The following is a 23,249-nucleotide window of genomic DNA, read 5'->3' on the forward strand; positions in this document are numbered from 1 at the left end:
ATCAGAAGGAAAAGGAAATTCCTTCTCTTGCATTAGATAAAATCCCACCCCTTATCAATAAAAATGAGGGCATACAACCTCCCAATCGGTATAAGATAGTTGAGAACATGCTTTCCCAGCGTCCGCCATCGTGAGAGATAAACGATATCTTTTTCAGCTTTCTCGTGACCATGGCTTACACACCATTCTCATATGAAGCTGCTGAGTGTGAGCCTGTATATAAAGGCTGGATCGTTCAACTGCTTGTCATTAGATCAAACATTGAAGCAGAGAAATCCTACACTTACTATTATACCGTCTCCTCTGCTGCTACCTCTCATACACATTTATAAATACCACCGTCTAGTAAATCTCATAAGCCAGAAATGTCTCAATCACTCAGCGAAAAGACAGCAGCAGCAGAAACTTACTCGTTTACAGAAAAAGTCGAATCAACAAGCATAGCGTCTTCACTCGAAAAAGGAACTGTGCAGAATGAAGCTACATTCGTGAAATCCCCAGAAGAAGTCAAACTCGTGCGCAAAATCAATAGAATCTTCATGCCTCTCGTCGGTCTTGCCTTGTTTATCCAGGTGCGCACTTGACACGATTTGAATATATAGATGTACATTTCTGTTAGTACTATGGTTTGAGCACTAAATTTATAAGCGTTTCTTTATTATCACTTACTGTAGTTCATGGATAAATCGACACTTGGTTATGCTGGCATCATGGGCATCTATGAAGATACAGGTAAAACAAAGCACTTTGTCCATTCCCCTTACATATTCTCTATATCTTTTCTGCATACTCATACGTACATTATACTAAATTGTTTTGGCTGTTAACTTCTATTATAATCAAAAGGCATCTCTCATAACCAGTTTGCTTGGCTTGGTAGTGTGTTCTATGTGGGTTATTTAGTTGTGCAGATCCCAAACCAGTATTGTCTACAGCGGCTACCGATCTCCAAATACCTTGGTACCATTTTTGTTGTTTGGGGCATTTCTCTTGCTCTCACTGCTTTGGCGCATAATTTTGCACAGCTGGCAGGATTGCGTTTCCTGTTGGGATTCTTTGAGTAAGTTGATTATATACACAAGAAAATAAATCTCTTCTTGCTGGCTATTGCTAATCGATCGTTGAATTCTATCTTACTACTTCCTGTTTTTTTCCAATACTAACAGGGGTACTACATATCCAGCGTGAGTAACTCATTCTTTTCTTTTGCTTTACCTTATCTTTTCGCAACATACACAACAAGATACTCATCATGCCCTTATATATAAAATTGCTATGTATTATGTTAGTATGTTCCTGCTCATTGCCACAATGTATCGTCGATCTGAGCAAATTGTCTGGTACTCTTTTATGTTCATGTGCAATGCCTTGTGCGGAGCATTTGGAGGTCTCGTCGCCTATGGTGTAGCTTACATGCACGGTCTCAAGGGAATGAGCTCCTGGAAATGGCAATTCATCATCTGGGGCTGTCTCACCGTTGTTGCTGGAGTACTATACTTTTTCTTTTTGGCTGACAAACCCAAGTCGCGCTGGTTTTTCCTTACTCCTGAAGAAGAAAAGATTGTCGATGCTCGCACCAAAGACAACGCATCTGTGCAAAACAAGGATATCAAAAAAGAACATATTTATGAAGCCTTACGCGAACCTCGTTTATACTGCTACTTCTTGATGTCGCTTTTCCTCAACTTGCAGAATGGTGCAGTTACACTGTTTAGCCAGCAAATTACTCAACAGATGGGTTTCTCGGTAAGGCTGCGTTCCATGTTTACATTCTCGTATTACTTATAAGTTCAGAGCCTTGGTTTCTAATCTAATAAGGTGCCCTATCCTAATTCATATATTGCAGCAATTAAACACAATTCTGATGGGTATCCCGCACGGCGCCGCTACGATCGTACTACTGGTTGGTAGCTCCTTTTTTAGTCGCCGGTTCGACGAACTTGCATATGTTGGCATGATATTCTCTGCAATTTCCATGGTAGCCGTCATTTTGCTCGCTGCTATCCCACCAGGACCCGCCCAACTGGCTGGCCTGCTGATTTCGGCTACAACACCACTTTACACCCTCATGCAAGCTTCCATTTCCAACAATGTTTCGGGTTATACCAAAAAAATCTTTTACACATCAGCCAACTTGGTGGCCTACTGGTAAGCATACTTTCAAGAACTTTTTTTACGAGAGTCTATATATTAAAACTTCAGACCAAACTATAGTATTGGTAATTTTATCGGTCCATTGATGATGGATGAGTCAACTGGACCTCGCTATATCCCAGGCAACGCTGGTTACGCTGTCGCGGATTTCTTGTGCATTTTACTGTTCGGCTACATCCGCTGGGCATACATCAGAGAGAACAAGCGCAGAGCGCAGCTTTTACAAGAAGGCAGTATTCCTCCTCCACCAAAGAACCGTGAAGAGCTGGATCTCACCGACAAGGAAGATCTGTATTTCGTATACAAGCCCTAAAATAAATAATAGATTTACATACTTTGTTCTTTATATTGCTGTAAATATAATTTATAATAAATATCCACTATATCTCCTTTACCATTAGCTCTCTATTAGTAACAGCATACAATACGTTCAGTTATCTTACAGCATGGTCAACAGTATTGTGAGCATTTCGAATATCGATGTCTATGTTTCAATTTGCGATGTCTATGTAGTATATAAATGTCCGCAGTCGACCGGCCAAAACTAGTGCTTGATTGACTTCTTTAAACTCGCTTTTTGCGTCCACATCACACACAAAAACCACTCAAAAAACCCCAACCCTTTTTTTTCGAAATCAAAAGAGGTTTTTTTAAAACGCATTTATATAACACATTCCCATACAGTCCCGGAAGTCATTCAACTGTTTCTCATCGCATAACTCTTTTTTGCTTTGCTTTTTTTTCCATGTCATTTGATTCTAGCAAACCAACGACTGATCGACTTTCTGATGTCGAAGAAGGCGAAATAAATGACGAGTCGCAAGCTGCATCCACAACCAAGTCGTCAAGTTCTACGGTCGAGCCTGCATCTAGTGGTTCTTCTTCCGTGAAAGACAACATTGAGGATGTTCAAATTGTAAAGGAAAACAAGGATAATAAAACGAACAGTTACTCCAAATCGGACGAGATTTCTTTGAAGGGAAAAAGCGGCTGTAAGTATTTTCGATATGGACACATTTCTGTCATTCAGTTTATTGACAATGATGCTGTTGGTTTTTTATTGATTGCTCTCTATAGTGAACGCCCTTTCTGTTAACGGCGAAGAAGGGAGCACCAGCGACAAACGGAGCCGTTCGCCAACGCCTCGTAAAAGAACTCGTCCAGGCGAGGTTCCAGGCGACGATGACCCATTTGAAGAATATGAACGCTTAGCACGCCGCACAAGACGACGATCGAGCAGTCGTGATCATACCTCACCACTGTCGTCGTCATCATCCAGTAGACGACGATCTGAATCCAAACACCGTCCTGATTCTAGGCCTCCCTCGGATTCAAGATATCGTTCTGACTCCAGGTATCGTTCTGATCCCAGACATCGTTCCCGATCAAGGCATGAGCGCGACCGCGATTACCGAAGGAGCTTTTCGCCAGAGGATTATCATCGATCTTCAAACCATTCAAGCTCGCGCGATAAGCGATTGCGGTATGAGCGCGACAGATACTCGGATAGATACTCTCGTGATGAGAGAAGAAGACAAGATAGCCGTAGTCCGAGACCGTCATCGCATAGCCGGAGCAGACCATCACACGATGACGGTGGACGTGATTCCAGCTCTTCAAGATCACGTCATGCAGGTGAACGACCAGTACAGGACAAGCGTGATGAAGCTGCAAAGCCTGCTACTACTGCATCGAGTAGCCAAAATGATAGAAAGCGGTAAGTCATTTATAGTTATTATTGGTTTATTTTGTCATTCATGGTCTTGGTAATTATTACTAATATGTTATTTTTGCGATGGTATTTTTACCAGGCAAAAAAGTCCAGAAAAGGGTACAACCCTGCCGTCAGAATCCAAGGATGAGAAAGATATAGAAGAGAATAACCAAGCAGTTGATTTCGAGATCAAAGATGAACATGAAAAGGAGCTTGAAGAACAGCGACTTATTGAAGAGCGGCGTAAACGACGTCGGATGATCTTGGAGCGTCACAAAGCAAGTACTAGCAGCAAAGCAAGCACTTCAACCCCCAGTACGCCTGATCAAGGTAAGAGTCGTTTTGTGCATATAACCATTGATAGTGTGTCTAAAAGGGATGGTGCGGGAATGCATTAACAACACTCATTAAAAATGCTCACTGTAAAAAAACACCATGTTCTATATAGGCGAGATACCATCAGTGGAGCTCACAAAAAGCAGCAACAATGGGGAATCTACGGTAGGAATGGCTGCCGAGTCATCTAGCGATAAGAAGAATGATGTATCATCCATGAGTCAAGATGGGAATACTACTATGAGTGACTCACCCAATGCTGTGTCTGCAGCCGATTATGATCCTTCAAAAGACCGCATTGCAGATGATGGTCGTCGACTGTCTCATCGTCATCAAGGTGCTGGTGATCAAGTGACTAGCGACAAGGAGGAGTTGTTGAAAAGCAAAGATCATCAAGAGTCTGTCACTGAGGGTGTTACAAGTCAAGCAGATATGGCTGCCACAGACTACACGGAAAAATTAGAGAACGGTCAGCAGCAGCAACCCAAGAAAGAAATTGACATGTTTGCAGACGATTTCGACATGTTTTCGACGGAGGATATTCATGATCCTAAGGCATTACTTGTAAACACGGCTGCGAACGTGCCTATCAACAACAATCCAAGCTTATTAGATAACTGGGATGATTCAGAAGGGTATTACAGTAAGTGTTTATCTTACGATTGCTCGGGTTTTCGCTGTAGATATCGCAATATCTAAATGGTACGATTTATTAATGTCTTTTTGGATAATCTTGCAGATGTGCGTATTGGCGAAGTGTTAGATAACCGTTATCAGACAATGTCCAATTTGGGTCGCGGCGTGTTTAGTGCTGTAGTTAAAGCCAAGGATCTGCAGACGAACGAAGAAGTGGCGATTAAGATCATCCGCAACAACGAGACCATGTAAGTAAAATCCTTTTTTACAAGCGGCTGTAAACAAGGATGGTGCAAGTGCCTAATTTTTTCTTTTTTAATCAACAGGTACAAAGCAGGGATCAAGGAACTCGGATTTCTGAAAAAGCTGATGGAAACGGATCCCGAGAATAAGAAGCATGTTATTAGGCTCTTGCGCCACTTTGAGTATCGTAACCATCTTTGTTTGGTGTTCGAAAGTCTCAGGTATCTATTAAAACCAAGTCAGAGGAGAGGAAGTGGACCACGTACAACCTACATGTTAGGATCGGCGGGGAAGTAACCTTTTCTTTTATTCTTTAGTATGAATCTACGCGATGTACTGAAAAAGTATGGCAAAGACGTCGGTATCAGTATAAAGGCGGTGAGAGTTTATGCTCAGCAGCTGTTCTTGAGTCTATCTTTGTTGAAGCGCTGCAACATTCTGCATGCCGATATCAAACCTGACAACGTTCTAGTATCGGAGTCGAAGAATATACTCAAGCTATGCGATCTGGGTTCGGCATCTGATGCCAGCGACAATGAAATAACTCCCTACCTGGTATCGCGTTTCTATCGTGCCCCTGAAATCAGTAAGTCATCGTCATCCAAATCGTATCTCACGTTCATGCACGATAAACGATTCACACGAAGAAGAAGAAACATGTACTCATTCCATCACATTTTTAACATGTAATATCTTAGTCATGGGATTATCGTATGACTATGCAATCGACGTTTGGTCTGCAGCATGTACCCTCTACGAGATGTTCACTGGAAAGATTTTGTTCCCTGGTAGAAGCAATAATCAAATGCTGAAACACATTATGGAGGTCAAGGGTCGATTTTCGAACAAGTTGGTTCGCAAAGGCCAATTCGGATCGCAGCACTTTGACGAAGATAATAACTTTATCTCTGTCGAGATTGACCGACTGTCAAACAAGGTAAAAACTGCTTTTACTTGCACCAATATATGTATTTAAACAAAAAGCAAGAAAGGAGAGAATACTAATTGGAGCATATATATAATACACGTACATTCGGAACAGGAATTCGTCAAGAAAATGACGCTTGTCAAGCCCACCCGTGACATCAAGGGTCGGATTATGGCCGCCTCCTCGGCCGGCGTGACGGAAGAAGAAGGTCGGCTCCTTTTGGCGTTTATTGATTTTCTGGACAAGTGTTTGATGTTAAGCCCGGATAAGCGCATGACACCCAAGGAAGCCCTAGCCCATCCATTTATCACTGGCAAGATCTAATATGTCATTTTATGTGTGCGTTTTGCCGGTTTGGATGAAAAAGAATCATATCAAAAATAAAAAAAAAGGTTATTAAAACAATTTTATTTTCAAAACAAAGAAAAAATTACAGAAGAGAAAAAAAGCAGTAAGTTGTTCATTCTTCTTCTTCGGTGATGGTAGAGAGTTGGATGCTCGATCTCCTTCGAGTCGCCGAGGCACTATTGCTACTACTACTGCTAGTGCTGCTAGTGCTGCTACTACTGCTAGCAGCTACCGACCGCAAATTTCTGGTTGCGGCAATGCTTGCAGATCCCTTAATCCAGGAGTCACCATAGGAGGTATCGACAGCGTTGATGATGGACGCAGTACATTTGACCCCTCGATTGTGCCACACCGGAGATTTATCGATTCGACAGGCGATCGTAGTAGCGATGGCATCATGGAGGGATCTGGTCACTGAATGGTTACTGCTGCTGTTGTTACTGGTATTACTGTGTTTATTACTGCATCTGTTACGGTTATGAATGGATAGGTTGATCTCGTCGTCAAACTCGTCTTCTTCTTCTTCTTCATCAAGAATCGATTGTAAGGTATGGTAAAAATCGTCGGCAGCAAGGTTTGTGCTCGGTGATGAATGAGGATATATTTCGGTGGCGAATTGTGGTGCTCGGCTGGCTAACATCATCATCGTTAAGTCTGTGTTGTTATGAGGAAGGTTGGGAGAACGGAACAAAAGAATGAGAAAGAGGAGAGAAAGAGTTAGTGGAAAAGACAATTATCGCCGAGTTTGCTTTTATATACTACAGGGTTCCAGAATCTTTCAGCTGCTGCGAAAAGCGTATGATGGACAATTTACAGCAGAGATACTCGAATCTTTCATGCGCGGAGCCTGCTGTGCTCCACAAATCAACAGCCTTCAGATCAGACACCCACTACCTATATTCCCTCTACCCCACCCCTTCTTTCCCTTGTCTCCCCACCCCCTCGTTAGATTTCACCCTGAAGATTTTGCACGCGCTCTGCCTCCAACACCCCTCTCAACTAAGATAGGGAACAAAGTCCCTTCATACAAGTCAGGTGTGCTGCAGCACGGCATTAACTCATTATCCAGTGACCATCTTCTATCGGACCTGCTCGTACTGACTGATGGACTTGGAATTAAAAAACAATGATAATGCTGGTGATGGCCGGTTGGAACCGAACAATCAACTGCTAGCTGCACGTGTTACGTGGTGTGAAAGAAGAGGCCACAGTATGTATTATTACACCATCTAGGGCGTGTGCGTGCTATATGCTCTGTGTATGGCACACATATAGTATCTATGCATTGTAGTTGGGGACCGGCAACAAGATCAGGCATACAATCCGTTTTTCTGCAGGTTCCAAATGATCCCCTCATTACTTAACTAAGGTTCGTTTTGTTGTTGGCACACGCAAACAATCAGGCAGGAGAACCATTGTTCTTCTTTGAGCTTAAAACTGGACTAAAAGGGAAAGTTTACTTTTTGACCTCAAAACGTATAGAGAGTGACCAATGAAAAGAATATATGCTGTGCGGTGTACGTAAAGAAAAGGATGGAAAACGATGAATAATGAAAAAGGAACTGGCGAAAGCATCAGAAAGAGATTATATTATGTAAGGATGAGGAATGATGATAATAAATGGAAATGGCCACAGCCAAAGAAACTAAAAGGGAGCAAAAAAAATACAGAATAGGCTCATTAAGCTGTTTTCATAAGCAAGATGAGCCTCAAACATCGGTTGAGGAAGCCGGATGATACGCAATGACAAACACTGTGAAGTTACGCCCAAACCTGGTAATAAATAATCATTTTCCGTTAGGGAGAATGGATCCGTGAAGCAACAACAACAACAAAGAATGTAAGTTAAGCATGCTAATTACCACCACCATCACCATCATACTACATAGTACTGCAACATTTACCTTCAGCGTGGAGTCCCAACTGCCAGTGCAGAGCGCCATGCCATCGGTGGCAACGCCCAAGCACGACACCCGGTTCTCATGTGCAGACAGTACACCCACGCGTTCACCCTTGAGCGTATCCCACACATTGCAGTTATAATCATCATAGCCGCCAAATAAGAGACGGCCAGACACTGAAAAGCCGATGGATGTGATACCACAGAGAATGGATTCATGCGAATAGGTGCAAAGTTCCGTGTCGGCGCGCAAATCAAACAACCGACAGCTGGCGTCGTCGGATCCAGTAGCGAATGCATCGCCGTTGGGGAAGAATTGAACAGCATTGACGTCAGATTCATGTCCTACAAACGTCTGCACACAGCGTTTCGTTCGAATATCCCACACCTTGGATGTCGTGTCACAAGCTCCTGTTATGAAAACATTTGGACTGGGTCCGAGCGACAAGCTAATTACATATTGTTTTGTCCAAAAGAAGAATTGTAATGAGCTTATTACTACTACTGCTACTACTGCTATTGACAGAAACCCACATGTAGTTCGCCCCACACTACACAAAGATGAGCCACATTGTATTTTGGAGGAGAACATACCTCATCACATCGCCAGCATGATCTGAAAACTCTTCGGTCTTGACACCGGCATCGATATCCCACAACATACACGTCATATCGCCCGACGCTGTCAAGATCTGGCGGTCGTTGATAAAGCGGCAGCAGCTCAAATAACCTGTGTGCGCAGACAATTCTCGGGCCGGCCGAACAGGTCCGTCGCGAGTTCGAAGATTATAAATCGAGCAAATGTTGTCCAAACCACCGCAAGCAACAAAGTTGCCCGAAGGAGCAAATGCGCAGGTCATGACCCAGCTCGATCGCAGAGGAATTGCGTGGACCTTGTTGGTCGAGTAGGCGTCCCATACAATCAATTTGCCGTCCTGCGAAGCCGAGACCAAGTGTCGCTTATCTGTTGCCCAGTGCATCGAATAGATTTTTGCCAGATGGCCCTTTAACGTTCTACGTGCTTTCATGACGATACGCGGCAGTGCTTCGACTTCTTTGGCCATTTCTTGCACTAATTGATTTGTAGGCATATATCTTTTTTAATTTTCATTGTTGCGCACTGTAAATACTTCTTCGAGACAACACAAGACAATAAGAAATAGCGTACACGTAGTGTCTCCCAAAGCTTCCTTGCGCTGCTTGATACGCTCTTTGAGCGCCTCGGCTTCTCTTCGAGCAGCCGCAATTCGCCCAGCAATTTCACTGTCGCCATTCATCATTGTGAGGCAAAACGAAATGTGTTATGTATTTAGATTGAGTACGTGTGTGTGTATATGTGTGTGAGATTGAGGAGAAAGCAAAAGAACTGGAGAAATAAGGGGAACGAAGAAAGAGGATACCGAGTAAGAAAAAAAGACTTTCGAGCTAAAGTAGAATAGGGGGAAGCGATGTATGTGAACGTGTGCGTGTGTGGGCCATGGTTTACAACCTCGCGACACACTCACGCTAGGTTGCCTCTGAAGGAGATAGAAAGAGATACTGTCACAGCAAGAAATCGCTCTGATTACTGTCAGAAATGAGGCTACTGGGCACTGTTCCATCCACTAGTAGCTAGTAGCGATGCTTAAAAGAATCGACAGCTTGTTTCTTTATTTTTTAGAGCTATTAAATGTTGTTGTTACTCTGCAGTTGTAGCGTACTGAACACCGAATGCACTGATTAAATCAACCAGTGCCGCAAATGTCTTTCTTTGCTCTGGAGTTGTCTGCTGCGTGGAAGTTCCACCCGTGCATCCTTCCCGTCCACCTTCAGCCCCATAAATAGCATATACAATGGTTAGAAAAAAGAAACCCGTGGCATCAATTATGAAGCATTAGGAGAGAAAGAGAAAGAGACGGGAACTTTTCTTCTCACGTTTACATACCGTTGCCCCATTGAAAGCCGTCTGCAAAGAACAGGATCGACGTGTCTAACCCATAGATATCTTCGCTTCCAACTGGATCCTCCGTAGGCAAGCTCTGAAGTTCTTCTTTTACAGTTGACAATAAGAGCGATATATTCTCACTGTTGTAATCATATGCATGTATGTATTAGTGCCGTGGATCACATTCAAGAAGATTAAAGATACCTTCTCTCTCCTCTTCGGGAGAAAGGTGGAGTAAGGAAAGAGAAGGGGTGGGTTCCCCGAGGGAAACATGCTTCGTTGTTCTGGGGAGGTTAGGGCTTACGTGGGCACAACGCCCGATTGAGTCACATAGTCGTTTTTGGTGCCAGGTTGCAGGTTGGCATGGAGAAGCGTTGCTCCGGAGCTGCTGTCGCCTTTGATTTCAATCACTTTACTGCATTGACACGCCATCGAGTGGAAAAAAAAAACAACTCAGATCTTTAAAGATTACGTTCCCACACACTCCTTTCCTTGGGCTTCTTTATCTTCTTGGCTTCTCTATCAACGACGTACCGGACAGTAGGGCCCGCGAATCCACCAGTGATGCCTTGACGAAGAATGAGTTGGAACTGTGAATTCGTCATTGGAAATGTCTCAACAGAGGAGGTGGTTGAATGAGCTGTAATAGTTGTGGTAGTGGTAGTAGTGTACAAGTAGACGAAAAGAAGGGCAAGCGCAGGTACCCAAAGTAGTTTGAGCGGCATAAAAGAAAGCTTGTCGGAATCACACAACCTTTTTTTTTGTTTGGTCCGACTCGATAGCCCGTACCATTATGTCATAAAGGATGATAGCGCACCTTGAAGCAAAGACGAAAGTCATCCATAGTAAATGTTCCCACCCCCCCTTTCCCTTTCTTTGGTGCACGGTTGATTTATATCAAGAGAAGCGATATATACAATATATTAATGAATCCAACGCGTTTATTATGCAGATGAGAGAGATGCTAAGCTTATGCAAATTATAAATCCAGAGACAACCGGGCACAAACTTCTCCTTTAGAAGGTTGATGATGATAAGAACGGAGCAAGTGTGCCGTCATGCCTTTATTTTGTCTCAACCTAATTTAAGGCATAAAACCATGTCTGGTTGTCGACGGCGCCTGTCGTAGTATTGGTGTGCGCACGCGTCCATATTCGGGTTGCTTTTTTCTGCTTGCGTCTTGATGATGGTACAGTATCTTTCAAATGAAAGGTACAGACAGGGCTTAAGGTTTTTATTCTCCAAATCGAGTTCATCAGCAGCTGTAGTAAAGCATATATCCATGTAAAAAAATTGGCTAGGATTAGTTTTGTCCTCAAAAATCATGATTATGGATGAGATGTCAAATATGAATTTTGTTTATCATTTCGCAAGGCGTCCATCTTGGTCACAGGCTGAAAGACCTTGTCAAAAGAGAAGTTCTGAGTACTCGCTCGAAATCAACACACGTACAGGATATGCATGGCTCCGCTAACATGTAGCAGCATATACTCCTTTTACAGAATAGAGGATGCATTGCACTATCATCTGTTGGGACAGCAAACTACTGCAAATCCAGTAAAAGTATCATTACAGCATAGAAGATGGGGTTTGTTTTTCTTGTTGAATCCTTTTTTTTATAAAAAAAAAAAAAGAAGATATGGCATGCGCAGGAGAGTGGGTGAGAGTATAAACACAAAAGTTAAAGCTGATGAGTGAGTGACAACAACAGACTCTTTTTTTTTTTTGTGAGAGAAAAGATACTGATCGTTGAGCAACTAAATTATCTAAAATTGTCATCATATCGATCTTCATCCGGGCCATAGCGGCTACGGTCTTCGCGTTCACCAGAGTATCTTCTCGAGTGTCGGGCAGGACTGCGCGAACGAGGGGAACGAGAACGTCCTCTTCTTCCTCCGCTGCTGGCAGCATTGCCGCCACGGTCACTGAGGGGTAGGGAAAAAGAAAAGAAGGGACATATTAAACAAAAATTCCATAGCAGCTTTCGTTCCCCTTACATATTCTACACTTACGGGCAATCACGGGCCATATGACCTGGCTGACCACATTCAAAGCAGCGGTTTTCTTCAAATCTCATGGCGCGTTCACCACTAGTAGATAGCAAGAGCAGTAGGAAATTAATATAACTTGTCAAGGGAAATAGTATTAATAATGACATTAATAAAAGATGCTCAACTCACCTTCCTTTAGGCAAAGAGCTATGAACAGTACAAAGAACGGATGTTAATCAAGACTTTTCTCTCTGAACTCCACAGTTCTCTTCCATTTTGTGATCCCGCATACAAACTTACCATTCTCTCGAGCTAGTACAATGCAAAAGTCGCATAAACAAACATGGTGTTAGTAAACGCAGCATACTATTCAGACCCTGTTCGATGCTCTGATTCTTTCCCAACAACTACATTAAATATATAGCTATAAGAATGAGCAGCGAGAACAACTTACATGTGCCCTATTAGAAAAAAAAAAAAGGACGAACAAGGAAAATCAGAAAATCAGCTCCCAAGCAACAGCATAGCAAACAATAGCTATGAACGATCGATGACGATAGGCAAGGACATACCAACTTCACCGCAGTTGTAACAACGTTCGGCAAATCGGTCACCGCGACGGGGGCGATCGCGATCAAATCCTCGTGAGCTACGTGGCTTATTTTTGGCAAATTCGACCTACACACACACACACACACACACGAGCACGTCGTTAGTTACGGCACGTTTTTATCAATGGAGAAAGCAAACAAACTTACGATAATGCGGTCACCTTCCAAACGCGTGCCATGGAGGTTCCTAACAGCGTCTTCGGCGTCTGCATGCAAACAACGTATAGAGTATTTTTTGTGTTATCGGATCGTGTCACTCAAATCAAAACCCGTATGTGTCTTTAGGCGAAGCAAAGCGGCAGCAACATCGATAAGAGGCTTTCTCTTCTTCATTCTTAAAACAAACGCGCAAGACACCGAAAGCAAAAGAGAAAAGCGAAGCGCTGTGTCCACCCCGCCACATATCAAATCACCCAAAAACATCAACATTATAACACCATACGCCATCTAACAAAGAGAATGCAACGAACCCCGTTCATCCTACAGAACCATACACAAGTCAATATCATACAAGATGACAAAGGGCGACGACACACACGCAAGACTTATACGCAAATTTTCTTGAGAAACTTACATCGTATTCGATAAATGCAAAGTTTGACTGTAACAATTGTATATCATATCATATCATAATATAGAAAGGTGACTGATATGAGATATACTATACGAGAGCAAACAGTTTCTCTTTCTCTTTCTCTTTCTCTTTCTCATGTCCCCACACTAATTACCATCAAAGCCAGATCATTGATTCTGCCAAGCTTGGCAAAGAGACGCTCAACATCACGCTCTCGAACATAGCGATTCAGATTTCCTAAAGTCAACAGTGGAAGGACAGAGCAAGTATACGTGAGTCAATCTATAAATGCAGCTTTTGGATCTGTTTGAGATCTAACTTACCAACATAGAGTCTGCGCGAGGGACGACGGCTCCGGTCGCGATCACGATCACCGTAGTAGGACATGATTTTGTTGAGAGAGGAAGGGAACGACTAAAAAGGACAAACAACTGGTGTCTTTGCTCTCTCTCTGTGGCTCCTCATCTAGCCTAGCTCTTTTGCCTGAAAAAATTCAGCCAATCAGAGAGCGTGACTTGCGAATGCGAACACGTACGGCGACGGAGCTTGTTATTGCGTAGCAGCAGGCACTTGACACTACCGAACCATGAATACCGCACTCGATGCGATATACGAACTTGCAATGAAGAAAGCGAGACGGTAACACAGAAGAGGTACTGTTCCATCCGCTCCTGTACCTCTTACTACATACCCCACCTTGTGAAAGCTGTCACTTGTTCTTTTTTTAAGACACAAGGCATTTAAGCCGCAACAGGAAGCTTTCATCAGGTGCATCTGACTAAAACGGCAAGCGCTTTGTTTTTCCACTGGTCATCATCCGATTTTTTCTCTCGCTGAGACTTTTTTTTTCTACTTCTTTAACCCCACACTTTTTCTTTATATTCCTAGACTTCGTACTTCTTCATTGTTTACCCCTACGCATACGCTTGACCCCTATATGCTTATAAACCGCCTTTTCATTCTTCAGACGAGCAGACGCTGCTTCTCCACCACAGCTGCTCGCCTACATAAACCCAACGCACGTAAACAGCTCGCTGGTTCGGGCAACGTTCCACAGCGTGCCGGTATTGCCAACGACAAGCAGGTCTTTTTAGACTGGAATGCGCGCAAGACGTCGGTATTCCATCATTTCTGGCTGCGTGACCATTGCCACTGCGAGCAATGCTACCATGCCACAACTCGACAGCGACTGGTAGACACGTTCTCTATTCCGCGCGACATTTCACCCGCGGCGGTTGACAGCACATTGGAGGGACTCGAGGTGACCTGGCCAGACGGGCACCGTTCCAAATACGCGTGGGACTGGCTCCACACGCACTCGTATAGCCCGGTTCTGCGCACGAACGAGCCATTACAAGGCAAGAAACCGGTTCTGTGGGACGCTCAGTCGCTTGACCCCTTGCCAATAGTCCAGCACGACGCTGTCATGGAGTCCGACGACGGATTGCGTCAATGGTTGAACAATCTCGAAGTATATGGTATCGGCTTTGTGGACGGTGTACCGACCACCGTGGAAGCAACCGAGGCATTGGCAAGACGCGTCTCTTTCTTGCGCGAGACGCATTATTCAAAGGGCATGTGGTCGTTCACGGCTGATCTGGCTCATGCCGACACGGCCTATACTACACTAGCATTAGGCGCGCATACAGACAATACCTATTTCACCGAGCCTTCTGGTATGCAAATGTTCCACAAGCTTGAGTTCAACGGTGAAGGTGGTGATTCCTTGTTTGTCGATGGATTCAATGTCGCCAAGCAGCTCAAAGAAAAATCTCCCGAGGCTTACCGCACCTTGTCATCCGCTCTGGTCCCTACTCACTCGGCCGGCGACGAAGATGTCTTAATCGTACCAACTCCACGTGCTTATCCCATTCTCAACCATGGTCCCGATGGTGAGATTTATCAGGTGCGATACAATAATGACGATCGTTCAACCATGGACCATTTGAGCTCTAACCAGCTCGAAGCGTTCTATGATGCTTTGTTCATGTGGAACGATTTGCTCAAGAAGCCAGAGAACGAATTGTGGGAACCATTAGCACCAGGTCGTGTCGTTTTGTTTGATAACTGGCGTGTGCTCCATGGACGCAGTGCGTTCACAGGCCATCGCCGTATCTGTGGCGCTTATTTCCCTTGGGATGATTATAAAAGCAAGGCTAGAACGCTTCGCTTAACATCTGAGGATAAGGACAGACTCTTGTAAGGACAAAAAAAAGTAGATAACATTACTATTAAACTACTCCTCAATAACTGCTAATAAACTATAATACGAGCCCATTATGCACTACACAAAATTCTTTTCCTCATTGTCATTGGATCCTACTTTATACATGTACGTACTATGTTATAACTAGCATCCAGTCCTCCACGCCACTAAATCCCGTATTACAGTCAGCCATTGCACCATCCACCATGTAGATTTAGTCACACAACACAACTTTTTAAACAATCATCAAGAGTTGGACTTCACTTTTGTTTTTGTTTTTTTTGTATTTGAGATATAGTAGAGATGATAGAAGTGTTACTGCCTCTGCTACCAGTATCCGAATCGCTGCTGTCATTGCTGTTGTTGCCGACTAAGTTGCTCAATCAATTTAATCTTTACGCAATCCTTATCCTTGGGAACATACGTTTGACTCAACTGCTCAAGTACCAGGGCTACGAACTCCTTATGCGAGTCGATAAACAGTAACAGTTCTCCGACTTTGTCCCATACATAATAACAGTATTACTCATTCACTTGTCATACCTGTATCGAAGCTGGCGCATGCAAGGGTTTTCGCGTTGGAGAAACAACTCATAGAGGTCTATGATATCTATTGTACATAAGAAATTATGATATGTCACTCAATAAGCTTGTGAAACACAATCTACCAATCTCGTAGCAATAGATAACAAATCATAAATCGATCGCTTCGACTACTTTTGAAAAATCACTATCCAAGGTAGTGAGTAAACAGAAACTATAGACATACATCTCGACTGCTGAAACCCGTGTCAACGGAATATTCCATGGCTAGAGGCTTCAAAGTACACAACATTTGCAACCCCGCTGCATGATTTGTATCTTTCCGTTACGACGAAATAGCACGTTTATTCCATTTTTTTTTATCAAACTATGAGTGTGCCACCACAAGGTCAGAACAACGACGTGCCTCCCGGCTCTGCTGCTGATGACAAACATAACGTGCTCTTATTCAAGCCAACGACATACAGATCCGTAACATTGCACAATCGAATCGGTGTCTCGCCTATGTGTAAGGTCAAAAAAACAAGAACATCAATATCGTATTCATTTGCTGACAGATTGAATCGACTGGCACCGATCATCATATGTGTGTAGGCATGTATAGCTGTGAAGATGGATTCCTCAACGACTTTCACCTAGTTCACTTGGGCTCTTTTGCACTGCGAGGCGCAGGACTCGTGATCATTGAAGCGACAGCCGTGGAGCCTCAAGGTCGTATTTCACCGGATGATTCCGGCATCTGGAGCGATGACCATATCGCGCCTGTCAAACGTATCGCTGACTTTATCAAGTCGCAAGGGAGTACACCGGCCATGCAGATCGCTCATGCAGGTCGTAAAGCAGACATGGGCTCGCCGTGGAAGGGTTATCGCATCGTTCCAAAAGAAGAAAACGGGTGGCCAGATGATGTTCGAGGACCTTCTGAAGGTGTTAGATTCAACGAGGAACACCCTCGCCCGAAAGGCTTTACGGTTGAGCAAATAGCTGAGATTACACAGAAGTTCGCGGATGCAGCTATCAGAGCCGATAAAGCAGGCATTGAAATTCTGGAGATCCACAGCGCGCATGGGTAAATTACAACTTGGCTCTTCACAACCACCAACCCCCCCTGAAAAAAATTGTGTGTGCTCATTCATGTGTTGCATAGATATTTGCTACACAACTTTTTGTCAGGTCATTCGAACAGGAGGACGGACGAGTATGGTGGCTCCCTTGAAAACCGTATGAGGTTCCCTCTCGAAGTTGCCAAAGCCGTGCGTGCTGTCTGGCCTGACCACAAGCCCTTGTTCGTACGTGTTTCAGCCACTGATTACGGAAACCCCGATCCACTAGGACATGATCCCGAAGGCTGGGACGTATGGCAGACGTCAATGTACGCTAAAAAACTCAAGGAAATTGGGGTGGATTTGGTCGACTGTTCCAGCGGCGGAAATTTACCCAACATAGACTATCACGCAGGACCGCTCTATCAAGTCAAGTTTGCTGAGACTATCAAAAAAGAAGCACGGATCAATACAGCATCAGTCGGTATGTGAAGCTGAAGGGGTAGGGGAGGATTGTTTTAATCCACTTCATGCTGGTAATATTATTGACAACATCTCCCTACAAAAGGTATCATCACAGAGCCTACCGATGCAGAGCAAGTCTTGCAATACAACCAAGCGGATTTGGTTTTCATTGGCCGAGAATTCTTGCGTGATAGTTCGTGGGTTTTGATGGCTGCACAAGCTCTTGGCGTAAAAGTCAAATGGCCTAACCAATATGATCGTGCAGAGCGTACGTTGCGTGGTGTAAACCAGAAATCAGCATGCAAAGACAGCACAGACTCCAGCATTCCATAAAAATAGCTCCTTTATCTTAACCAGTTCATCAAGCATTAAAATTAAGTAAACTGCTTTCTACGCAGTATTAGTATCTCCCAATCCTATGCACAGATTTAAGTAGCGTTGCATCATCATTATCATCCATCATCAACAGGGAAGCTATATATATACTGTACCGGATACATGACAAGGAAACAGATGGCAAACGAGAGAGCCAAGGAGGTAGTATTACACCCAGTGGACATGGAAGCAAATATGTCACTCGTTCTGAAGACAAAGAATGTGGAAAATTTACGTGCTATGTAATTACTATAGCCCTTACGAATAATTGCTTCACGAAGAAGGAAAATGTGGAATTCACAAACAAGCCATTCCTCGTCAATCAAACCATCCTCGACCTTCTTCTTGTTCTCATTCGAACGTTTTATTGTTTAAAGATCTCGCTCGGGATCTTCTAGCACTGCTATATACCGTGAGCCTTCTGCTCATCAATCAGTTTGCACTTTCGATCAAAGACAGATTTTACCATTTCTGTAAAGACGCGCATATCATCATCATGTACACGTTTATGTGTTGGGATCCAAATGAGAAATCGTTGCTCCATAAAAGGGTAAATTTTGTAGATTGCATTGCACTGACTACACTGTTGTATCTTCGGACCCATATGTTGTGGGTGCTGCTGATTGCGTCGAAGTTGAGACCCGTTGACAATATCAAAAACCAAATGATTTTCCTCCTTTTAATCAAGAAAGGATGCATAAGGTAAAGTTTATAATTCTGAATATTGTAAGCTACTTTCAAGAAACTACATATGTGATTGCATCAAGAGCAGGGCGCTCCATCGATTCATATAAAACATCTGCAGTGCCTTCCGTAGCATTGATTACATTGAACGGTTCTTCAGCCAACTGCCTACTTCTTACTGGTGACATGGACCGATAAAATTCAGGGTTGACGATCTAATACAATGATAGTAAAGAGCTCATCACATTGCCTGCAAAACTAAGAGTATGATACAAGTTAGGAAGTTGTTGGGGATGATGTTCAACGTATGATAGCGTACCTTGCGCTGATAGGAAAAGAATGTTGGGAATCAATAATGAAACGGCTGATTAGCATGCCAGCAAACTCGTCGCTCAAATGAATCTTTGTGAATGTTTCTTTGTGAATGTAACTTATAAAACTACGTGTTGCATTACCGGGAGAATTGGCCACATAATCAAAGTTGCATGTGTTAATTCTGAAACATCAATATGTATGATAAAGAATCACGATTTGAGAAAAGGTACTCCTTGGCAACAACTGGATCATTGACAGCCGCGGTCCATCTTGCCGGTTTAAGGCCCTTTTAAAACTTGTATGATACATGCACATAAAATTAGCATGAACCAAACATGAGACCGCTCTCGGTTTTAGTTGTCGGTGGGCAAGCTATCATAATTGTTCTCTTAAACTCTTCAGCTGACGGATCAAGATTTACGGCATAGAGCGATTTGATTGCGCTGGCATATGGAACACGTTATAGCTGCTTTGGCGGTGGAATAAATGACTCATCGGTCTCGAGTTGATATAAAAGTAAAAGAGCTGCAGCTAAGTGATGGTCGTTGTCCTTCTTTTTTTCCTGGCGCTAAATTAAATCGTGTATGTCTCATATAGCTTGTTTATATGTATAAAGCCTGCCCCGTTTTTTGACTGTGTGGTAGAAACAGTCAAAAGAAGGCGTCAGATTTTTATGCTTTTGAGATAATCTTTTGGGTGCCTGTAATGCAGCGCTCATGTCGTGTTGTGTTCCTATGTCGTTGCTAGCTACATAAATGGGTTAATGCTCTATCTTCTAACCTTACATACTTTATACTTCAGACTATAAGTGATACACCCTAATATTGTACTTATCACCAATACTGTGCATGTAATACGAAAAGGCTCGCTTCTAACTTCGCATAAAAAACTCAAGTTCCTGGAGACTGGCACTGAGCATAAAGGAAACGCGGAGCAAAATAGTCACATGTATCCGCGCTTCTTTCTCTCCCTGGCACCACTCTTCTCGGACAGAGTTTCCTTCATTACCAAACGTAATGAGTTGAATTTGAGTACACTGAGAAATTTATTCGAAAGAAAATTTCTTTTGTTTCAGAAGGTCTTTGAACTTTGACGATCCAGACCAATCATGCGTGCTATCTCAGTTATCAGCTCCTTTAACAGGACACTCCCACTATTTTCCTGTAATTTAGTTTCTAATGAGAGTGATAGCCTTTCATGTATTCTTCAAGTTGTTGATTTAGGTAAAGCAAGCGATAAAGAGGACTTCTCATATGATAGCGGAACGCTTTAGTATGTAACCAATTGCAGGACACTACAACATCAGTCATACAACTAATCCCAAAAACGGGGAGCTTTACATAATACTGTATGTCTCATCAGTTGCAACTAATGACCATGGATTTAAACGAATAGCAAAAGACTTACTCACAAGTTTCAGTGCCGCTGCCACCTTTGATTCGCTATATACAGTTTTCCAGTTACATAGGTGTACAAAACTTAAGTTAGTTAAATAACATAAAGGGAAGAACGCGCATAGGGGTATTGCTATTCATCATCACAATCATCTATCTACACTTCCGTTTTCCTATAATAATGTTGAGCATTATCAAGACTATCTATCTCCTTGCTATCGCTAGCGCTAGCTTGGCTACTCCCACTGGTTCCTTCTCATCTTCTTCCAATTCGACTTCTTCATCAGGTGCTGTCACTGTTACACTCTAGAACAGCTGCAGCAATGACTTGCACATTTACAAGCTGAATAACGGAGAAGGTGGCGACAAGGGATTTCGCGATCTCTCCACTAATTCATCGTATGACTACAAGCTTGATCCTAACTGGGCTGGTCGTTTCTGGTGCTGCCGTGATGGTGAAGCCAACTGTGATCAATATGGCTCGGCTGTGTTTCTTGCCGAATTTTTGTTCAAAAGCTACGAAGACAGTGAGTTTTACGATATCTCGTTCGTCGACGGTTTCACTATTCCCAAGAGCATCGAACCCGATGGCAAAGACGGCGATGGTTACAACTGTGGTGCTCCTACCTGTTCGTCTCTTCCATCGTGTCCCAAGGAACTCCAAATTATGAGTGATGCTTGCCAGAGTGCCTGTGCTGCATTTGGCACGGACGAATACTGCTGCACTGGCAACTACAACGATCCCAAGAAGTGCAAAGGCAGTGAATATGCCGACAAGTTCAAGGCTGGTTGCCCCGATGCTTACAGCTATGCCTACGATGATGCCAAGAATACCTATGGTTGCAAGGCCCACAAATACACGGTTACTTTCTGACCTTAAGGATTCATACGTAGTTCTGTTTGACCTCGAAGTTACCATATACCCTTAAATCTGTAGAGGTCTTAAGAAATTAAGCTTGAAAATGCAGCTGGTCTGCTTGTTCAACATTTTATATATTATATATATATGTGACGTGTGCACAACAGTAGGTTTATAAAAAAGAACATGATGAACTTCCATTTATTTAAAAAAGTATGATGTAGCTGTAATGATTATATTTACATGAGTGTGTTGAAAGATGTTTATTTGCCGTTCTTGCCAACCCAACGCTCGTTGTCAGCGCGCTTGTACTGATTGGGCCACTCGACAGGAACATTCAACTCGCGAGCAGCACGCAATGCCCAACCGCTGTCACGCAAGAATTCACGAGCAAGCAAGATGTAATCGGCCTTTCCTTCCTGCAAAACCTTTTCGGCTGCAACAGGCTCGGTGATGAGACCGACAGCTCCAGTGTGGATATCAGCCTCGCGACGAACGGCTTCAGCAAAAGGAACTTGGAAGTGAGGACCAGTAGGGTAACGAACACCAGAAATGTTGGCACCGGCAGAGCAGTCGATCACATCAACACCAATCTCCTTGAGCTTCTTGGCATACTCAATAGCTTGGTATATGTCCCAGCCGTCTTTGTCCTCTGCCATATGATCGATTTCCTTAAAATCGGTCGATGAAAAGCGGAGCCACAACGGCTTGTGTTCCGGCCAGGCAGCACGAACAGCCTTGACTACTTCAAGAGGGAAGCGCATACGGTTCTCGAGCGAGCCACCATACTCATCAGTGCGCTTGTTGGAGTTACCAGACAAGAAGTTGTGCAACAAATAGCTATATGAAGAAAAAAGGGTAGAATTTGCTGTCAGCAACTCCACATCTTCATACTCATGATCACGTAATCCAATCTGATTCTATAAGGTTACACTTGAATATTTACCCGTGAGCACTGTGGATTTCCAGAACTTCAATTCCGGCCTTATCAGCACGAACTGCAGTATTTGCAAACTTTTGAACCAGGTCTTGAATGGCCTCTTTGGTCAGGGCATGGGGCTGGCAATGCTTCTCATCGAATGGCAATTCCGAAGGACCACGGACATCCTTGGACCAGCCCTTTTCTTCCTCGGGAATAATGCGGTAACCAACAAATGGCGAGCCCATGGAGGCCTTGCGACCAGCGTGGGCGATCTGAATACCGGGAACACTTCCCTGTGCCTTGATCATATCAGCCACACGCTTCAAAGGAGCAATGTGGTCGTCACTCCACAAGCCAGAGTCTTCAGGAGAAATACGACCCTGGGGCTCGACAGCGGTAGCTTCAATGATGACTAGACCGGCACCCTTGAAAGCGAACGAAAAATAGTGGGCCAGATGAAAGTCGTTCAAGAAACCATCTTCGCAAGAGTACCTAGAATGGTAAGCAGTAGTCAGTTTCTAAGACTTTTGCTTTTCCAACATGATTATGCTATGAGGCAAGGTGTTGCCATGGATAAGTAGAAAGGATCAAGTAATGACTTACATGCACATGGGAGCAACGACAATACGGTTGGGGATGGTCACAGACCTGATGGTTGAGGGTTGGAATAGTTGTACATCTTTGACGGCTTCGGCGTCACGAGGAGCACCAGGACGGGTCTTGACGTTTTGTGCCTGAGGAGGAAGGATGGGTGACATGATTATATAAGTAACGAAGAGAAGCTCTTTATTCGGCGGACGATGGATGGATGACCCCTTATATACCACTTTTACTCCGCGCGCCTTTCGTCGATTATTAATCAAGGTAGCGTCCCTTTGATTAATAATCAGATCAAAAACGCTGTCATGCCAAGGTAAATTTTGTTGCAAGACTTTGTTTAGAGTACTGCAATGGCGTTATTGGGTGTTTCAAGGAATATAGTTGCAAAAAAAACCTGAGGCTTTTATTATTATTATTATTATTAATACTAAATACTGACAAAACTCATTATTTATATACATTATAAATGGTACCGCAAAATTAT

General features: G+C 43.5%; 11 protein-coding genes across 11 annotated transcripts; 6 read left to right on the top strand and 5 right to left on the bottom strand.

Annotated features, from left to right (window-relative positions):
• Nucleotides 1–365: 365 nt before the first annotated feature.
• BDB00DRAFT_868541 (major facilitator superfamily domain-containing protein) lies at nt 366–2,467 on the top strand (the record flags this gene model as incomplete). Its single annotated transcript, XM_053126483.1, has 7 exons — nt 366–572; nt 675–732; nt 847–1,060; nt 1,167–1,184; nt 1,290–1,746; nt 1,847–2,148; nt 2,215–2,467. The coding sequence occupies 7 exons, from the start codon at nt 366–368 to the stop codon at nt 2,465–2,467; spliced, it is 1,509 nt and encodes a 502-aa protein (XP_052983772.1).
• A 246-nt stretch (nt 2,468–2,713) lies between these two features.
• BDB00DRAFT_627111 (uncharacterized protein) lies at nt 2,714–4,357 on the top strand. The gene is made up of 3 exons (XM_053118077.1): nt 2,714–3,146; nt 3,232–4,198; nt 4,317–4,357. Exons 1-2 carry the CDS (start codon nt 2,900–2,902, stop codon nt 3,873–3,875), a joined length of 891 nt encoding a protein of 296 aa, XP_052983773.1. The 5' UTR covers nt 2,714–2,899; the 3' UTR covers nt 3,876–4,198; nt 4,317–4,357.
• Nucleotides 4,358–4,444: 87 nt separating this feature from the next.
• BDB00DRAFT_756552 (U4/U6-associated splicing factor PRP4) lies at nt 4,445–6,335 on the top strand (the record flags this gene model as incomplete). Its single annotated transcript, XM_053118914.1, has 7 exons — nt 4,445–4,606; nt 4,679–4,847; nt 4,944–5,088; nt 5,167–5,304; nt 5,401–5,669; nt 5,782–6,020; nt 6,126–6,335. 7 exons carry the CDS (start codon nt 4,445–4,447, stop codon nt 6,333–6,335), a joined length of 1,332 nt encoding a protein of 443 aa, XP_052983774.1.
• A 44-nt stretch (nt 6,336–6,379) lies between these two features.
• BDB00DRAFT_627077 (uncharacterized protein) lies at nt 6,380–7,274 on the bottom strand. Its single transcript, XM_053118076.1, has one exon. It carries the CDS (start codon nt 7,003–7,005, stop codon nt 6,472–6,474), a length of 534 nt encoding a protein of 177 aa, XP_052983775.1. The 5' UTR covers nt 7,006–7,274; the 3' UTR covers nt 6,380–6,471.
• Nucleotides 7,275–8,120: 846 nt separating this feature from the next.
• BDB00DRAFT_868544 (guanine nucleotide-binding protein subunit beta) lies at nt 8,121–9,539 on the bottom strand (the record flags this gene model as incomplete). The annotated part of the gene is made up of 4 exons (XM_053126484.1): nt 8,121–8,132; nt 8,264–8,708; nt 8,854–9,331; nt 9,428–9,539. 4 exons carry the CDS (start codon nt 9,537–9,539, stop codon nt 8,121–8,123), a joined length of 1,047 nt encoding a protein of 348 aa, XP_052983776.1.
• A 636-nt stretch (nt 9,540–10,175) lies between these two features.
• On the bottom strand, nt 10,176–10,908 carry BDB00DRAFT_784834 (uncharacterized protein; the record flags this gene model as incomplete). Its single annotated transcript, XM_053120494.1, has 3 exons — nt 10,176–10,323; nt 10,488–10,598; nt 10,718–10,908. The coding sequence occupies 3 exons, from the start codon at nt 10,906–10,908 to the stop codon at nt 10,176–10,178; spliced, it is 450 nt and encodes a 149-aa protein (XP_052983777.1).
• Nucleotides 10,909–11,913: 1,005 nt separating this feature from the next.
• BDB00DRAFT_627328 (uncharacterized protein) lies at nt 11,914–13,259 on the bottom strand. The gene is made up of 7 exons (XM_053118078.1): nt 12,933–13,259; nt 12,747–12,852; nt 12,586–12,635; nt 12,475–12,486; nt 12,364–12,381; nt 12,196–12,273; nt 11,914–12,108 (listed from the first exon to the last, which is right to left on the bottom strand). The coding sequence occupies exons 1-7, from the start codon at nt 12,995–12,997 to the stop codon at nt 11,946–11,948; spliced, it is 492 nt and encodes a 163-aa protein (XP_052983778.1). The 5' UTR covers nt 12,998–13,259; the 3' UTR covers nt 11,914–11,945.
• BDB00DRAFT_881697 (trimethyllysine dioxygenase) lies at nt 12,963–15,562 on the top strand (the record flags this gene model as incomplete). Its single annotated transcript, XM_053128099.1, has 2 exons — nt 12,963–12,989; nt 14,327–15,562. The coding sequence occupies 2 exons, from the start codon at nt 12,963–12,965 to the stop codon at nt 15,560–15,562; spliced, it is 1,263 nt and encodes a 420-aa protein (XP_052983779.1).
• Nucleotides 15,563–16,476: 914 nt separating this feature from the next.
• Nucleotides 16,477–17,955, top strand: BDB00DRAFT_804882 (uncharacterized protein; the record flags this gene model as incomplete). The annotated part of the gene is made up of 4 exons (XM_053122143.1): nt 16,477–16,616; nt 16,703–17,177; nt 17,256–17,635; nt 17,720–17,955. Coding segments are annotated over 4 exons (1,225 nt in total), but the record flags the coding sequence as incomplete, so codon positions are not given.
• Nucleotides 17,956–20,763: 2,808 nt separating this feature from the next.
• BDB00DRAFT_756528 (thaumatin) lies at nt 20,764–21,258 on the top strand (the record flags this gene model as incomplete). The annotated part of the gene is made up of 1 exon (XM_053118913.1): nt 20,764–21,258. A coding segment is annotated over one exon (495 nt), but the record flags the coding sequence as incomplete, so codon positions are not given.
• Nucleotides 21,259–21,506: 248 nt separating this feature from the next.
• Nucleotides 21,507–22,923, bottom strand: BDB00DRAFT_881699 (uncharacterized protein; the record flags this gene model as incomplete). The annotated part of the gene is made up of 3 exons (XM_053128100.1): nt 21,507–22,083; nt 22,190–22,657; nt 22,769–22,923. 3 exons carry the CDS (start codon nt 22,921–22,923, stop codon nt 21,507–21,509), a joined length of 1,200 nt encoding a protein of 399 aa, XP_052983782.1.
• Nucleotides 22,924–23,249: the final 326 nt, after the last annotated feature.

This window comes from Zychaea mexicana (genome assembly GCF_025766255.1).
Source record: "Zychaea mexicana strain RSA 1403 chromosome Unknown BDB00scaffold_9, whole genome shotgun sequence".
Lineage (NCBI taxonomy): Eukaryota > Fungi > Mucoromycota > Mucoromycetes > Mucorales > Lichtheimiaceae > Zychaea > Zychaea mexicana.

Bases quoted from the DNA above. Each gene is read 5' to 3' on its own strand.
- BDB00DRAFT_627111 (XM_053118077.1), top strand. From the start codon at position 2,900: ATGTCATTTGATTCTAGCAAACCAACGACTGATCGACTTTCTGATGTC. The intron at 3,147-3,231 runs GTAAGTATTTTC...TGCTCTCTATAG, and splicing joins TTTGAAGGGAAAAAGCGGCT to TGAACGCCCTTTCTGTTAAC.
- BDB00DRAFT_627328 (XM_053118078.1), bottom strand. From the start codon at position 12,997: ATGCAGACGCCGAAGACGCTGTTAGGAACCTCCATGGCACGCGTTTGG. The intron at 12,636-12,746 runs GTATGTCCTTGC...TTTTTCTAATAG, and splicing joins TTACAACTGCGGTGAAGTTG to GGCACATGTAAGTTGTTCTC. The intron at 12,109-12,195 runs GTAAGTGTAGAA...CCTACCCCTCAG, and splicing joins CATATGGCCCGTGATTGCCC to TGACCGTGGCGGCAATGCTG.
- BDB00DRAFT_627077 (XM_053118076.1), bottom strand. From the start codon at position 7,005: ATGATGATGTTAGCCAGCCGAGCACCACAATTCGCCACCGAAATATAT.